This window comes from Triturus cristatus, chromosome 3_1, assembly GCF_964204655.1.
Source record: "Triturus cristatus chromosome 3_1, aTriCri1.1, whole genome shotgun sequence".
NCBI lineage: Eukaryota > Metazoa > Chordata > Amphibia > Caudata > Salamandridae > Triturus > Triturus cristatus.
This window is the reverse complement of record NC_140583.1, coordinates 439520890-439537743: the sequence shown is the minus strand read 5'-3', so window position 1 is coordinate 439537743 and position 16854 is coordinate 439520890. Positions and strand designations below refer to the sequence as shown.

Sequence of the window (16854 nt, the reverse complement as noted above, 5' to 3'; positions counted from 1 at the left end):
GGGTCGGAGGCAGGACAGCAGCTTGCTGACACCACCTCGTCGCCAGTGTAATATTGAGGGTGACTGGGCCAGTCGCATAAAAGACTACACGGACACACAGGTGTGGCATTGGTGGTGCTTACTAACATTGCTTCCCCTATTATTGTGAGAGACGTGGGCTACCCCACCGTCTCTCCCGATACTACACCCGCAACATTTAGTTGTGCAATACCTACGAATGTTGGGTGCAGGTGGGCATCAGACCCGATGGGTTGCCGGCGCTATGCGCATTAAACACGGCACTTCCTGATTACACATAAATGGAAAGCGCCAATCCCCCACTTGGCCTCCGGGTGGGTACTCTATATGTTGGCATGGGCTCAGGCCGAGAGTACATTGCTGCCCAGGGTAGAGGCGAAGGGTCTTCGCAAATACCCCATCTCAAAGACGTGAGTGACTGTCCTGGAAAAGTTCCTCAAGAGGACCCCGGCAACTCCATCCAACCCTTAAACACATGTACAGACCACATCCTTCCCCTTTCCTTCCCTTCCCTTCTCCGCTCTGTTTTGTATCTCCCCTATTCAACCCCTCTAATCCTTGCTGGCTCCGTGACATGTGTGTTATGCTACTCCATCACTACGAACCAGTGCATCTACTGTTTCAGATTTGTTTCTTTCTTTACCTTGTCTATGTTTTCCACCCACTTAGGTTTTTGTTCAGAACCACTTTTCTCATTTTGGAGTCCTATCTACTCTTTTTCCAATGCAAGCACTCTGAAGACAGAAATGTTGTTTGCCACCTCTATTGTTGATATAATCTATTTCTCTTTCTATTATCCATACATAGCTGGGCCACATATATTAACTGCAATATTTCATAAAGATGTACCGTTTTTTTTTTAGTTCTCTTAAGCATACTTTTTGTGTACAAACTGTGCTATGCTGTATCGATCACATTGTACTGGTTAAGCTATTGAAAAGGAAATGCAAATACAAATTATTCACACAAAAAATCACATTATGTCCGAGTTTGTAAAGAACCTGAAATCGGTATTTAATGTATTCGCTTGGGTATCATTACAGGTGACATGAATTATTCTCATGGGGGATGCCAACAAACTATGTTATGCATTTGCAAAACATGTGCATAGAGTTATACACATCTGTAAGCTGTTGCTAAAAAATTAAAAAATATTTGCTCAACAGAGTTTCAGACAATGCCATTAGTGAATAACGAATTTTATATGAAGGAGGGCCCATATGGCACAATCAAGAATAACACAATGCTAATTGACACAAAAACAGCAAACAATGATTGAGTAAAATTGTGTTCTTTTATACAACCCACGATCGTATGACATCTTTTTTTATTTTCTCACAATGTTAACGAGATTTTACCACTTTAGAATGAGTAGTATGTAAGCAACTAAAGAAATGGCAACAAATAGTCGGCTTTAATTTGACATGTTCCAATAAACTCCAAGGTATGATAGCCAGCCTATTCAGTTATTTGATATTTGATATTTCTGCATTTGTAGAGTGACTGGTTACACCCACTGGTGTGTCCCTGCGCTATTTAAAAATTACTGCGAACTTCTGGAAATGGTGCCTCACAGATTCATTTCCCAATTCACGGTTTTTTTTTTTTTCGAAAGAGTTTCTCTGATGGTTCTTTCCGGAGGGACAAAGGTAGAGAGTTCTAGCTTTTTGCTGCCAAGTAGCCAAAAGAGCATTCACACATTCGTGCCTTCCTAATCCTTGGGACTTTCACCAAATGGGTCCTGGTGGATCTCAGTTGCTTTCCTGTTTTGTATGGAGTCATAATATCGCTGAGGTCAATGGACATCTGCCCTGCAAGATGCGATGCCCGATGCATAGTGTCTTGAATGTAATTAGTTTCTGGATGGGCAACCAATGTAGTGTCTTTAGTGCATTCTTTGAGGGTGCTTTTCTTGGCGGATTCAGAACCAGGCGGGCCGCTGCGTTCGGAACAGATTGTAGCTTCTGGAGTCCTTTTTTGTTGGCACCCAGATACAGCAGATTTCCATAATCTAGATGTAACGAGCGCATGGGTCAGGGTTTTTCTTGCCGCTAGAGGTAAAATATCTAGGGTTTTCCTTAATACTCGGAGGATTCCGAAACACCTGACTGCAACTCTCTTGATCTGGGCCTCAAAGGATAGTCTATAGTCTATCCATACCCCCATGTTCTTCACCTCCGTCTTATGGGTGGGGACCTGTCCTAAGCTTCCTGGCCACCATGCGGATGACCAGATGGATGAATTTCCGTCTTACTGCCGTTTAGTCTCAGGCAGTTATCTGTCATCCACCCAGTAACTCTTTCAGGCATTCTGCAAAGCTACTGGCAGCTAGTGCTGAATTCGGAGCTAAGGTGACCACAAGCTGTGTGTCATCTGCGTATGACACTATCGTGACACAGTGTTTCTCCACAATTTCGGCTAAGGGGGCGACGTATAAATTAAACAATGCTGGGCTCAAGATTGAACCCTGTGGCACCCCCTATTTTAACCTGATGTGTTTGGAGGTGTACGTAGATTGTGAAACCTGAAAGCTGCGACCGGGCAGATAAGAGGCCAACCAGTTCAGGGCAACCCCATTTACACCCCCCTTCTGAGTCGGTGCACTAACAGCTCATGTGACACCGTGTTAAATGCTGCGCTGAGGTCTAGGAGAACCAGCGCAGTCGTCAGGCCTTCGTCCACTCTCTTTCGTACTGAGTCTGTAGCATAAAGCAGTGCTGTCTCAGTTGAGTAGGTTGATCTAAAGCCTGATTGTGTGAGATGCAGTAGGTCATGTTTGTTAATGTGTGCCCCTAGCTGTATATTGACCCCTTTTTCAGCCATTTTTGAAAAATAAGGGAGCAGTGAGACCTGTCATAGATTTTCCATTACGTTCCCGTCAGCTGTCAGCTTTTTTTTCAGTGGTCGGATAATAGCTTGGTTCCACATATCAGGTACCTTCCCCTCTGTGAAGGAGGTCTCTAACAGCTGCTGGATATAGGGTAGTATCATCCCTAATCCTGCACAGATGACCTTAGGTGTAGATGGGTCTTTTGGCGAGTCCGATTTTATACTCAGTGCTATCTTTCCCAGATCTTCTAGAGAAGGAGGAGAGAATTGGGAAATGCTGTTTTCCCCCCACTCCTTCATTTGTTCCTTGTGGCTTAAGTGTCCATTTCGAGCATTGTCGGAAAAAGTGTCATAAATCTTGGATACCTTTTCAGCAAAGAAATCTGCGATTTTATTGCATAATTCTTCTGAACAAGGGGCTGGTGCTACTGTTCTTTCCAGTGAGGATAGTTCTTTAAAGATGCAGGATAATTCCCTAGATGAGTTGGCTGCTGTTTTAATTCTCCCCGTGTAGTAAGCAGCCCGGGTTTTCTTTATAAGTGCGTGATACTGTCTCAGCTTCAGTTTATATACCGCCTTATCTGAGTCTAAGAAGCCCTCCCTCTATTTACGTTCTAGTCTTTTACACGCCTTTCTTGCCATCCTTAAATCCTGGTTAAACCATGGCGCACTCTTCGTGCGTCTGCGCCGGGTGCTAGTTGACCATGGAGCCACCACATCCAGCGCACCTTCCATCCAATTATTTACTTCCTGACTTGCCTCGTTAATGTCTGTCTTTAGGGAGGGGGGTTTGCTAGCATTGTTCTGCATTCTGTCCATCAACTATTGTTTTTGCATTTGTCACTCCGAGTGGGACGGGTATGCCCAGACGTGGGTCCCGTGCTCTCCATGCCAGTGGAATCAAGCTATCCTGGCTGAAGAGGTGTGAAACCCCGAAACCGGTCCTAGGATGCTTGTTTCCAGTCCAGGGAGGACCTTGCTTGGCAGTTCGAGCTGGACTGTTCCCATGAGTCAAGGCTGATTTGCATATGGCTGGGTACAAACTGGAATGGCATGGTGAGTAAAAAAATGATCGATTTAGGCCCAGATCTCTGTACTGGGGTGAATGTATGACATTGTTCTGCTTTCAGCCTATCAACTATTGTTTTTGGGTGTGCTAGAAGAGCCTGTGTAAAGCTGCTTTCCTTGAAATTTCTCCATATACTATGCCTGCTGTTATATGGTGGGTCCCTTTTTGAGGGTGGTCTTGTGAAAGGGGTTACAAAGGCCACTAAGTAGTGGTCCGACCACGGGACCGCTGTTGGGCAATCAACTGTCAGTCCCTGGCAGTTTGAAAAAATGGGGTCTAATAAATGCCCTTATTGATGTGTTTTCAATTAATAGTGTAAACAGTGTATCCTGGACCCTGATGACTAGGTGGGGGTACTAGGTTTACCTCCCAAAATACACTTATATACGGGTTCCATGATGTGGGCTATCTTCTGTACTTGGTAGAACCAAACCCAAGTGCATTGTACAGGTCGGTTGAAAATGGCAAAATGAAGAAATAATGGCTACCTATGTCGCATTTGCGTGATTTATTATGTAATACCATTCAAGGGAAAGGGTTAATTTGATATGTATCTGCTTCTGCTGGAAAATCATTACAGATGAGAAAAAGGACGTGCAATGTGTTATGTTTAGAATTCTTAAAACACAAATGGCAAGCACATGAATGTCTAGGTGACGCTGCATTTGCAACAATGCACCCGTTACATAGTCCCAAAAGATGGATATGTATATCGTTTTGAAACAAGAACCAGGTTCATGCTATGATGTCAGTGTTTTGAGTCATATATGTTAAAATATGTTAAATTCTGCATTTCAAAAATATTTGACTATTGATATCACTTCTTGTTATTGTTTGTATAGGCCCTGACACTAAACTAATGCAGAACAGTGGCAGAACAAAATTTAAAAGAACAAGTATCGATCACCTAATGAATACTATAGTCTTATGGGTAAGTTGATTAAAGCAATAGACATTAGCAGGTAATTAAGCAACAAATTAATTTTCTTCATTAAACATTGTTGGCGTTGATGATTATTTTGAATCAGATACATCACATTATATGTCACTGTGGGTTTATAGTTTATCCATCAGCTAAAACGTCTACGTTGTGTAATCAATCAAAAAAGCATTTGTAAAGTGCACACTGTCAACCCTGGAGGTATCTGGGTGCTGTGCCTGTGTCGAAGAGCCAGGTCTTGAGACTCTTTCTAAAGTCTGCTAGCAGTGGAGCTGTACGGAGCCAAAGTCTTTCCAGGTCTTATCAGTGATGTATTATAAGGAGCAGCCACCGCTGCGGCTGCGAAGGATGCAGAGGGGGGCTTTTTGAGGGTGAGTGAGGAGGAATGCAGCAGTCTGGTTGGTAGAAGCTCAGTCGATGGTTGATATAGGCAGGTCCTAGGTTAGGGAGGGCTTTGTAGGGGGGTTCTAGAACTGGCCTCTCTTTTGGATGGGGAGCCAATGAAGGTGTTTCAGGTGGGGCGACTTGAGTTCATTTTGAGAGGTCCAGGATGAGTCTAGCTACGGCGTTCTGTATGGGCTGGAGTCTTCTGAGGAGCTGGGTGGGGATACCAGCATAGAGGGCATTGCAGTAGTTGAGGAGACGGGTGACGAGGGCCTGAGTGATGGTCTTTCTGGTGTTGGTTGGAATCCATCTGAAGATTCTGCAGAGCATGCAGAGTGTGTGGAAGCAGGAGGAGGCGAATGTGTTGACTTGTCGTTTCATGGTCAGTTGGCTGTCTAGGATGATGCTGAGGGTGCGTGCATGGTCGGTCAGTGTGGGTGTTCTGCTGGTCAAGTTCTGCTGTGGACCCATGTGGAGGTGTTCTTCCCAAAGATCAGTACTTCAGTTTTGTCGAAGTTGAGTTGGAGGCAGTTGTCTCTCATCCATTTGGCTAAGTTGGTCATGGGGTTACAGAAGTTGGTTTTGGCATTTGAGGGGTCCTCAGTGAGCGCGTGGATCAGTTGAGTACTAACAATGATTATCTAACCTTCCATCATTTCCCATGGGACAACATTAGTTTTCAAGCATTTCGTTCTTATGATTTTCTGTTAGTGTAGAATCCTTGTGTGATACCGTTGAAGGACTTTAAGGCATCATACTGTAGTAGGTCTGTTAGACCTTGCCCTTTTGACAGGTTTTACCCCTAAATTTTTTGCTTTTTTGCCTCCTATTTTTCTGATCCTATATCTGTTGACTATAGGATTCTGGCCACTTTACCACTGCTGATCAGTGCTAAAGTGCATATGCTCTCTGTGTAAATTGTGATATGATTGGCTATCAATGATTGGCATTTTTGATTTACTGGTAAGTCCCTAGTAAAGTGCACTGTCTGTGCCAGGGCCTGTAAATCAAATGCTGCTATTGGGCTTGCAGCACTGGTTGTGCTTCCCTCATTTGTAGCCCTATAAATGTATCTCAGACCTACCACTGTACTGTCTGCACAGGCAGTTGTAAACTGCCATGCTGTCCTGACAAGTGCACCCACTTGCCAGGACCAAACCTTCCTTTTTCTTGCATGTAAGGCACTCCTAAGGTAGGCCTAAGGTACCCTCATGGGCAGGGTGCAGTACATGTAAAAGGTAGGACATGTGCTAGTGTGTGTGACATGTCCTGATAGTGAAATACAGTGAATTTCATTTTTCACTGTTGAAAGGCTATCTGTCCCATAGGTTTATAATTGGGGTTGCACTGTACCATGTTCACATGTGTAACATTCCATAGGGGCAAGATAGGAAAATGATGTTTGGACTCTCTGAACTCAGAATGTATTAACACACCTTTTGGTAAAGGTGTTTTTTAAATCCTGTGTTTGAAATTACCACTTTTAGAAAGTGAGCGTTTTCTTACTTCACCATTCTATGTGCCTCTGGCTGGTTGGATATTAAGTGTCTGGTGTGTGGGTGACAGGAGCTGAGATGTGCATTCACTCTAGACAGTCACTGAGGGGTGTTGAGGTTGTGCCCTGCCTTGCCTGGGTGACTCAGCGCAGGGCTGAATAGACCTGGTCTGCATTTAGAGTGGTGGGGGGAGTGTTACATACACCTGAATAGGCTGTGTCTCCTTTTGCAATACCTTGCCTGGGTGACTCAGCGCAGGCCTGAATAGACCTGGTCTGCATTTAGGGTGGTGGGGGGAGTGTTACTTACACCTGAATAGGCTGTGTCTCATTTTGCACAATGCTGTCTCTGCCCCCTGTGGTCATGCTACACCAGTAAATGCAGAACTGGTTTGGACTTGGTTTAGAAACCTTTATCACAAAGAGAACAAAGACATTTTGGGGTATAGTTATGTCATCTAAAACCCCAGGACTTTGGATTGATTCAAGAGGACCCTGCCAAGTAGAAGAGCGAAGGACTGAAAAAACACCAATGCTACATGCTTTTGGGTTGTATATTGCTTTCAGTGGCATCAGTGAACACAAAAACAAAACCTTTAGATGCCTTTTCTGAGTGAGGGGTGGGTTGGCCTGTAGTTGCTGCTTCTGCCTGTGGTGGAGGAAAAGGATTAACTCTTTTCCCCCTGCTGTGGTATCCTGCAAGTGAAGAACCTCCAAGGGCTTGTGTGTGCTGGCCTCTTTACTGAGGACCAGTTGGGAGAAACCTTGGACTCTTCTGCACCCCCCCCCAACCAAAACCACAAAGGAGAACTGGTGCAGGGAGTCAGAAGGACCAACATTTGGAGGACTGCACCACTTTAGAAGTAAGGAAGGTTGCTTCAATTGCCAGGAGTAAAATGAGACCAGGCTTGCCCAAATCGGCCCAATGGGGCCCTAGTTATGCCCTTTCAAAGTTTGGTTACCTTTCCTCGCTGGGAGCGTGTGGAGCTACGTCGTCGTTCGATCCGATTCCGCCAGAGTGGGCCAGGGCTCGGGGGAGAGCTACTGTGGTTGTTACGTTGGAGGAGGGGCATGCGTGTTTTCCCCTCCCCGTGCTTCTATCTCGCCTTGCGACTCCATCCCTGGGGCTTGGTCATGGTAACCAGGGGCCGGGACCTTATCCCCGCCCCCGTATGCTTCCTGATGTGGAGAAGCGCAGGCATGCTTCCCCGAGAGTAAGGACGGGGGAGCGCTGCTGCCTCCCCCTTGTGGTCCGCTGTCCCTTCTCCCTGTGCCAGTGTGTGGGGGGAGCGGGAGGCGACCGCAGAGGGCTGCAGTCTGCCTGCCGGAGTGGGCAGACCTCCATACAAGTTGCTGGCTCCTACTGCAGCACGTGTGGGTGCTGATGGAGCATGGAGCTGGCGAAGACAGGCGGTTGTGGGTCGCCCGAGCTTCCCGCCATCAAGAGATGTTGTTGAGGTGCCCCGTGGAACAGGCACCTCCCGCAAACCTGCAGAAGCAGAGATGGACCCAGACAAACCTTGCAGTGCTCCCAGCTCAGTGTTGGAGCGATAATAGGATTTTCAATGCACTATAGAATCTCCCTTCATATTGCTTTGAGGGGTCTTTTTTGTTTGGATTGGATTTTTGCCCATAACGTTGCTTGGGGTTGTCCTGAGAGGATGGGACCGCCACCAAATCGTTCAGCATGATGTGCTCTTTGCGTTTAGTCATCTGCTTGGCCCTCTCCCTAGGTTAGGGGGACCCCAAAATCATCACCTCTCTCACTAATTAATATATTTTGTTTAATATTTTTCCAAGCTCACTTTTGTTTGAGCTATATCCGCATATAAAGATAAGTTGCTTTACCAAAGGTGTGGGAGGTTTTCGAATGAGTATTGTATTGTGTTTTGATAAAATATACTCTTATTGGGGTACAGGTCAAATTATATCGAAATAACTAAATGGTTTATTGTGATGTTACAACAAGCACATAGTGGTGCAGTGTTTCATGTGATTAGGGTCTGATGTGGTATATGCCTTATTTATGACAAGTGCCAAGTGGCACAGTGATTTATGTTATGTGGTCATAAAAGTGGCTTTACATGCTACTCAGTGATTTATGGTCTAATGTGTTCTGATGTATATATAATGCAAAGGCTATTTTTATACTTGTGTGCAGTCTCTTTTGTGGTGTGCCTAGTGTGTCACTGGTGTGTATATGTGTGTTGCGTAAATGCTTTACAAATTGCCTCTGGGATAAGCATGACTGCTCTGCCAAGCTACCAAGGGAGTGAACAGGGGTTATCTTAGGTGTGTAACTCCCTTACCCTGACTAGAGTAGTGAGCTTTGCCTGGCTTAGGTGTATGCCCTAGCCGACCAGAAACCCCGTTTCGAACAAGGTCATCTAGAGATTTTAGTCTGTGGGAAGTCCAGGAGTTCCAATAAAATGTTCATCTTGAATCCTAAATCCCTTGATGTTCCAGATAGTTGATCCATATTGAATATGTTCATGGACTGTGGGGAGTTTATGTCCAGCATTCTATGTGATTAGCACAGCTCATGTTGAAAGTGGTAGTAATGGCACATTGTGGGTTTTCTTGTAATAGAGATCAGGTATTTGGACCAAGTGGACTCTCTTAGTTGGTGCCCATTATAGGATTTCGGTATAGTCATCAGTCAAATTGAGGAGTTAAGACAGTTGGGGATTAAATGGAATTGGCGACCCATATCAAGTTGCAATTTTGGAAGGGACATATATGGGCATTCCTTCCAATTTTTCATTTGGTATGCAGTGTGTCAGTGGTTTGCAACTGCCATTCTTGTTGAAAATCATTAATCAGTCCCGAAAAAGTGATTCGTCTCGAAGGCAGAAGGCAATGGCCTGGGGATCACTGCCTGCGCCACTTGATGTCCAAATTGAAAACATTTTTTTAAAGCAGCACCAGTCTAGAAAAGAAACATAGGCAGGTTTAAATAAAGTTTTACATTTAGGAATGCAAACACCGGGATGGTGTTCTGCTGTTCATAGCAGGCCATCATCCCTGTGTTTGTAGCTAATCAAAGGGGACCTCTAATTGCGATCTGATCAATTAATAATATTTAGGCTCATAATTATGTGACCCCGCGCAAATGGTGATTTTGTGAAGTGACCTAGTAGTATATCTCACAATTTGCAAAAACTTTTAGTATATCCGACCCATACATTATTTTTCAATTTGATCCTAATTATATTTGAAATTTTTTTAATACCATTTCTTTAAATGGGAAACCCACCGTTTTACTTCCCACTGTGAAAACCCATCTAAGTCTGTCCCTCCCAGATCAGAATCCCATGGAGGAAAGAAGAGCAGGCTCCTTTTTCCCAGGGCCCTTATTTGGGAGCAAGCTGACACTTTCTTAGGTTGTGTAAACCATTTTATTTTTGAATGACATGGTTGAACTTGTAACAATTCAGACAGCTTGCAAATCTGGCCTACTCTTTGACCTGCTAAACGGTTCTCCTTTTGTCTTATATTACTAAATACAATTATGGACACTTCCACTGTGCATCATCCGTTTGACAATAGTAAAACTTACACAGCCTTGTGTAAACATCCTGTTGGGTAAGTTCAGTGCCTGGAGCTCTGCAAACCTCCTGCAGGAGATCAGGCAGACTTGCTGGCGTGGCAGAGAGTTTCATCCTAAATAAATATTCCTTATGGGGCCAGCATGGGAAAATAGTTCAGAGCAAATTTAACGTCTAATAGTTGTGAATACCTAGGCTCCGAAGTCTTTGTAAATCTGATTATCATAGAAGGTTACATATAGTGGGATGCTCTCCTACTGTGTAGCCTTCCAGAGAGAGGTGGCCTACTGAAATATCCGAATGGAAGACATTGATGATCCTGAAGGCCAAATCGGCCTCAGCTAATTGTGTTTGGCAATTAGCTTCTTGGACAAGGTTGACCCCTTATACCAACTGGATTGTCTCCTCAGCGGTTTGGTGGAAGAGGAAAAAGTCAATATTTGGATAATCTGTAAAGGGGCTGAATTCCTGATTACATCTAAATCTAGGATTCCTTATTTTTATACAGTACGCAAAATACACATAGTACGAATACCACCACAGGCCATCCACTTGTATCGGGCATCGGCTTAGTTCTGGAACCTCTATCCCAGTTTGTCAAATGGTTCTTCTGACCTCTAGTGGTGAAAATGAATCTTATGTAAAGGCACAAAAACATCTTCTGAATATCCTGAATGAACTGGATTATGATCCTCTAACAGAAGTTATGTTATGTCTGGATATTGAGGCATTGTATACTAGCATCCCTCAATAAGAAAGTCTCAGAGCTATCCATAATCTTGTCACTCCCATTGAGTGGATTATGATGTTGGCAGAATTTGCATTGATGAAAAATTACTTTGCTTTTGAGGGAAAGATTTTTCTGCAACAGCATGGGACTTCTAGGAGAGCACTTTAGCCCCTAGCATAGCTTGTCTCTATGTAGACCTATGTGAAAAAGAGCATATTTGGCCTAAAAACCCCTTTGGAAAAGAAACATGCCTTTAGCACCAGTATATTGATGAAGTGTTAGCAATCTGGCAAGGCGATGAAGTAAAAGCCGCCCCATTCCTACAATGGCTGAACAATTGCAATACCGTCCTAATTTTCACGATAACCTTTGACAAACAAGAAATATTGTTCTTCGATTTAACCATCCAAGGTAAAGGAGGCAAGTTTGCTATGAGATTATGTACTAACTTAACAGCACACAGAAATCCAAGAGGTTGTGGTTTCAGTAGTCTTTTTATTCAATCATATAAGACACGCCCCTTCACCAACACATGTTTTGTCTCGTTCTGTTTCAACCATAGCAAACTTCATCAGGGCGAATGATTCAGTCTTGTTAAGACCAAGGTATAAATCAGTCCAGTTCAGGATTTGCTAATGTGTTCATATATATTCTTAAATTCCTTATTTCTTATTGGTAGTTTGATAGTGTATGAGGTTTCAGGACCAAGTTCACACTTGATACTGCTGAGTGTTCTGGGAGATAGTTTCCATTCATGATTAAGCAAAATACAGTCACTAGGCCAATCCACGCGCGTGTACTCAGTGGACCACCAGGAGTATGAGAACAAAACAGACAAGATTTATAAATGTTGGAGACCTGACTTCACTTATGGGCATTTTTTGTGGATCTTCTTTTCACTGTCAAATTAACAATATGAAATAAGGAATTTAAGAATATATATGAACACATTAGCAAATCCTGAACTGGAGTGATTTATACCGTAGTCTTAACAAGACTGAATAAATTGCCCTGATGAAGTCTGCTATCATTGATACAGCACAAGACGAAACACGTGTTGGTGAAGGGGCGTGTCTTAGATGATTGAATAAAAAGACTACTGAAACCACGACCACAGCTTGAATTTCTGTGTCCTTGGAGACGTTGTGAATTGATCCAGCCACATGCACCATATTTAATCTATCTCTTAACTCAAGCAAACTACCAATGGCTTGGAAGGAGGCCTAGGTTATGCCGCTTTAGAAGAGGGTGACTCTGTATCTCAAGACTCTTACAAAATATTACCCATTTTCCCTGCTCCCCTCACTTGGTAAGCTGTTAGAAGGTCAAATTAACAGACGCCTTACAGAATATCTCGAGGTCAATAAGATCTTGGACCCATCACAATTTGGGTGTCTCTGGCTCACCTTATTTAACATCTGTATGGCTCCCCTTTCTAGGATCATCGAAGCCTTCATATTGAAGGTAACATCTCATGTTGATGATACACAGTTAATTATCTCCTGCGATAAAGATCTGGCCAAAACTATAGTGCGTTTCTCAGCCGGGATGATAGCAATTGCTAACAGTTAAATGCCTTCAGCTGAATGCTGGCAAAACTGAAATCATGCTGTTAGGTCGGGCCCACTAGCTTTGGTCTTCTGATTGGTGGCCTTCGGACCTTGGCACAGCTCCAAGTCCTAAACCTGTGATGAAAAATCTAGGTGTCCACTTAGGCCAAACTCTCTCCATGAACAAGCAGGTCTCATCTATGATTGGCATATGCTTCTATACAATGCACCTGTCCTCAGTTTTGTACCCTCCTCCCCCTCTCAGTAAGGCAAACCCTTGAACAGGCATTGGTCACCAGCCATTTAGACTACAGCAATGCGCTCCTAGCCTTGGCAAGTGAGACGCTGCTTTCTAAACTCCAAGTGCCGCAAAACACTTCTGCCTGTTTAATCTGCAATTCTCCAACTGGAACTGCTTGTTCCTCTCTTCTGCACTCTCTGCATTGGCCACCAGTCCTTAAAAAATATTATCTTTAAAATGTGTTGTCCTACACATAATTACTTACTGGGAAAAGGTCCCAGTTATCTGTCATCTAGACTTGTTCATTATTGTCCTTCTAGCTGATTAGATCTAGTGGCAAATTGATTGGCCCATGTGTGAGAAGTACCCACACAGAAGCCAGAGCCTTTTCTTATCTTGCCCCGCTGTATTGGAATAGGTTACTTCTGCACGTTTGCATGTGCATGGATCATCTCCACTTTAGAAAACATTCGAAGATAGTGCTCTTTTGGAACAGGAATTCCATACTTGGCATGTGCTTTTGGCTAGGCGCCAAAATACCCCTTTCGGGGTGATTCGTGAGCTGTATAAATTATATTAACCTAACATATCACCCCTGCACAGAAGGAGAATCTTACCGTAGGCCAGTTCCTACGAATTAGGAGAAATTGCTCACAGGTCAAAATGTTCAAGAAGGAAGCAGAGAGCCTTACAGAAAAACAGTAGAATGTGAATACCCAAGACAGATAATTGAGAAGGTGAAGAAACAAGCACAGAATAATCAGAGGGAAGCCCTAATAGAGGATAGTAAGAGGAATGAGAAGAAGGGCTTAATTTGTGTCAGTACATACAAACATTCCTCCAAGTTAAGAAAATTATAAACAAATATGGACATATCCTGACATACAATCAGTTACTTTTTGATAAACCTGCTTTTTGTTCAAGAAATCTAAGAGCATCAGAGATATCTTGGTTCACACTAGACCCACAAGGAGAAACTTCCCCAACCTAAACACCCTCTGGAATTTCCCTATGGTCACAAGCCACTATCCCTGTGGCCACTTTACAGCTTGTCCTCTTACTAGTCATTCAAAGTAATTTGACCTAGGTTTATTAACACCCTGTGAACAACCCACACACACCGATTGACATTCTGAAAATGTTGTTTACCTGGTTGAGTGCCCTGTAAACTAAGGTATGTAGGAGTGACTATGAGAAAAATTAAGATTAGAATTGGGGAACACTATAGATTCATCCATTGTAAAAAGACGTCGTCTTGACTGACAGCACACTACATAGAGAAAGAACATAAGGACTGGGAGAGACGCTGGACCATTATAGAAAAGCTGACACACAGCAATAATATGACAAGGGCATTGTTGTAACATGGGTTTTTAATAGGTGGAGGTAGGTACCATCAGCTAGTAATTATATCACCATCACTAATAAGGTCCAGTCATGCCTCAATGAATGAATCCTTACTCAACCATTGATAGCTTGGTAGCTTGGCAGACGAGCAGTCAGGCTTAATTTGGGAGATGGGTGTGTAAAGCATTTATTATCACCAAAAAAGTAAATAAATAAAGGACACAGCACAATAAAATTCCTACACCAATGTATAAAAACAGAGAATGTTCTTATCTTTGACAGGACACAAAAACAACAAAAATCCAATGTGGGGAACTAGAGGTATGAATTTTTAATTTTAAAGTTTAAATAAAATAATCTACTTTCTAGCAGCAAAAAGTGTAAAGCAACGACTGCGGCTATGTGGTCGTGCTCATCTGGGACAAAATCAAAGTGTCCCAGAATTCACATTTCTCCAAAAATCTAAATGCAGAAATTCTCTCCTTGGAGTGTAATCTGGCTAACCCAACCCACAGGTGTGGCTAACTTTTCCCTACTCTCCCCTTTCAGCCCTTCTAATCTATTTAGGGGACATCAAGTAAGTGGGGGCTAGCCTGGGTCCTGTGCGCCAGGAGAAGGAGATAGGTGTGGGAGAGAGGGGGACGTGAGGGGGATCAGAATAGGGAATTTAGTATAGTATAAGGAATTGGGAAGGAGGAGGAGTTGGGTGCAGCAGGCATGGAAAAGCAAGGAAAGGCTCAGTGTATTCAAGTGGGTACAATGGACATTTCATTATTGGCAAAAGGCTCAGTATACAACACAATAGAGAAATAACAGGGATTTAAAGTAAGTTGGACCAGTCCTCAAGTCGGTTCAGTCCCGTGTGATGACTATCAGAGCGGATTATCCATTTTAGTTCCTCCTTGTTGAGGACAGCCGCTATGTTCATGTTCCTTGTATACTGTACAATCACGCTGATGATCTGCCATGTCATGTCGTCCTCAGTGTGATTGAGTTGCGTAAAATGTTCGACAAGAGGTGCATTAGTGGTTTTACAGCGGATTCTGCTTCTATGTTGGCTAATCCGGACTCTGATTTTCTGCGTTGTTTGCCCCACATAGATCAGGTTACAAGGGCAGGTTATGGCATATATAACATTATTAGTGTTACAATTAGAAAAGTTACTCAGGGTGATGTTAATATTCCCATGCACAAATGTTTTAGTGTCCAATGTGAGACAACAAACGCTACAACTGGTACATTTGAAATGGCCTACTAGGGGTGGTAGATTACAGAAGTTTCTAAGGGTAGGGTCCCTTTTAGGTTCTGGAAGTGCGGCCCTGACTAGATGGTCCTTAATGCTCTTGTTCTTTTTGAAAGCAAAAAGGGGGCGTTCTATTTTTAGATTGCCAGCATTAAGTGTAGGCCAATGTCTATTAATACATTTTTTCACCACGTTGGAAATTGGTGTGAATGTGGTGACACATACAAGTTTGTCGTTATTTTTCTTATCCTTGGGAGTAAGTAGAATCTCCCTAGGGCAGTACCAGGCTCTCTTGAGCGATCTCTTCACTAGTTTGCGTGGGTAGCCTCTATCGGTCAATTTCTTCAGTAGCAGGTTAGCTTCAGAAAAATAATCTTGTTTAAAGAAGCAGTTACGTCGTATACGCAAACATTGTGAGTAGGGAAGTGAATCGCGAAGGGCTCTGGGGTGGTGACTGTTATATGACAAAAGAGTGGGTTTTTTCGGTGGGTTTTCGATAAAGGGTGGTGTATAGACCCCCATTGTTAGCAATGATAGATAGATCCAAAAATGCTATTTGTTCTTTGCTACTGTTGACAGTAAATTTGAGACCATTGCTGTGATGATTGAGCCAGATATGGAATCGGGCGAGGTGGTCTGTATTACTGTTCCAAATAAGGAAAATGTCATCGATGTAGCGTTTCCATTTTAAAATGTGGGGTCTGAAGGGGTTGTGGGGGGATAGCATTATGTTTGTTTCTAGCCAATCCATGTAGAGTATTGCAAAATTTGGAGCGAAAACTGCTCCCATACTGGTGCCTTTCACTTGTTGGTAAAAGGTTCCGTCAAAAAGGAAAAAATTCTTAGTCAGGCAAATCTTAAGGAGGTGAGTAATGAAGGAGGTGGGGACGGAATGGGGTTGTGGCCTAGTGTTAAGGGTAGAGTGGATGACGTCAATACCTTCATCATGGGGAATGTTGGTGTAGAGTGACTCCACATCGAGGGTACAGAGGAGGTTACTGAGGGGATTGAAGGGAAGCTCCTCTATAAGGTTAACCATAGCCATGGTGCCCTTAATGTAGCATTGTGTGGTCGGGACAAAATCTCTGATAAAGTGGTCAATGTACCTGCCCAGTGGTTCCAAAATTGAGCCACAACCGAATACAATAGGGCGACCCGGTGGGGTGGTGGGGTTCTTATGTATCTTGGGTAAAGTGTAAATGACCGGTGTACGGGGGCATTTGGTGTTAAGAAACTGGAATTCATTTTTGGTAAGAAACCCTTGAGCCAGGCCCTCTTCAGTGATATCCAGGATAAGTTTTTGAATTTCTTTGGTGGGGTCAGTGGGTAGTCTTAGATAGTGATCTGTTCTGGAGAGTTGTGCCAGTATACCTTGTTTATATGAGTCAGTGTTTTGGATGACAATGCCACCACCCTTGTCTGCTGGTTTGATGGTCAAATTATTCATTTGCTTGAGTCCC

The 16854-nt window shown here is 43.4% G+C and overlaps 1 protein-coding gene across 1 annotated transcript in view; it reads left to right on the top strand.

Annotated features, from left to right (window-relative positions):
- Positions 1 to 16854, top strand: part of ATP8B4 (ATPase phospholipid transporting 8B4 (putative)) — a 3731093-nt gene that overhangs the window by 1701137 nt on the left and 2013102 nt on the right. The window contains exon 10 of the mRNA XM_085644229.1: positions 4759 to 4847. Coding sequence (XP_085500355.1) covers positions 4759 to 4847 — 89 coding nt within the window. The remainder of the gene's footprint in view (positions 1 to 4758; positions 4848 to 16854) is intronic.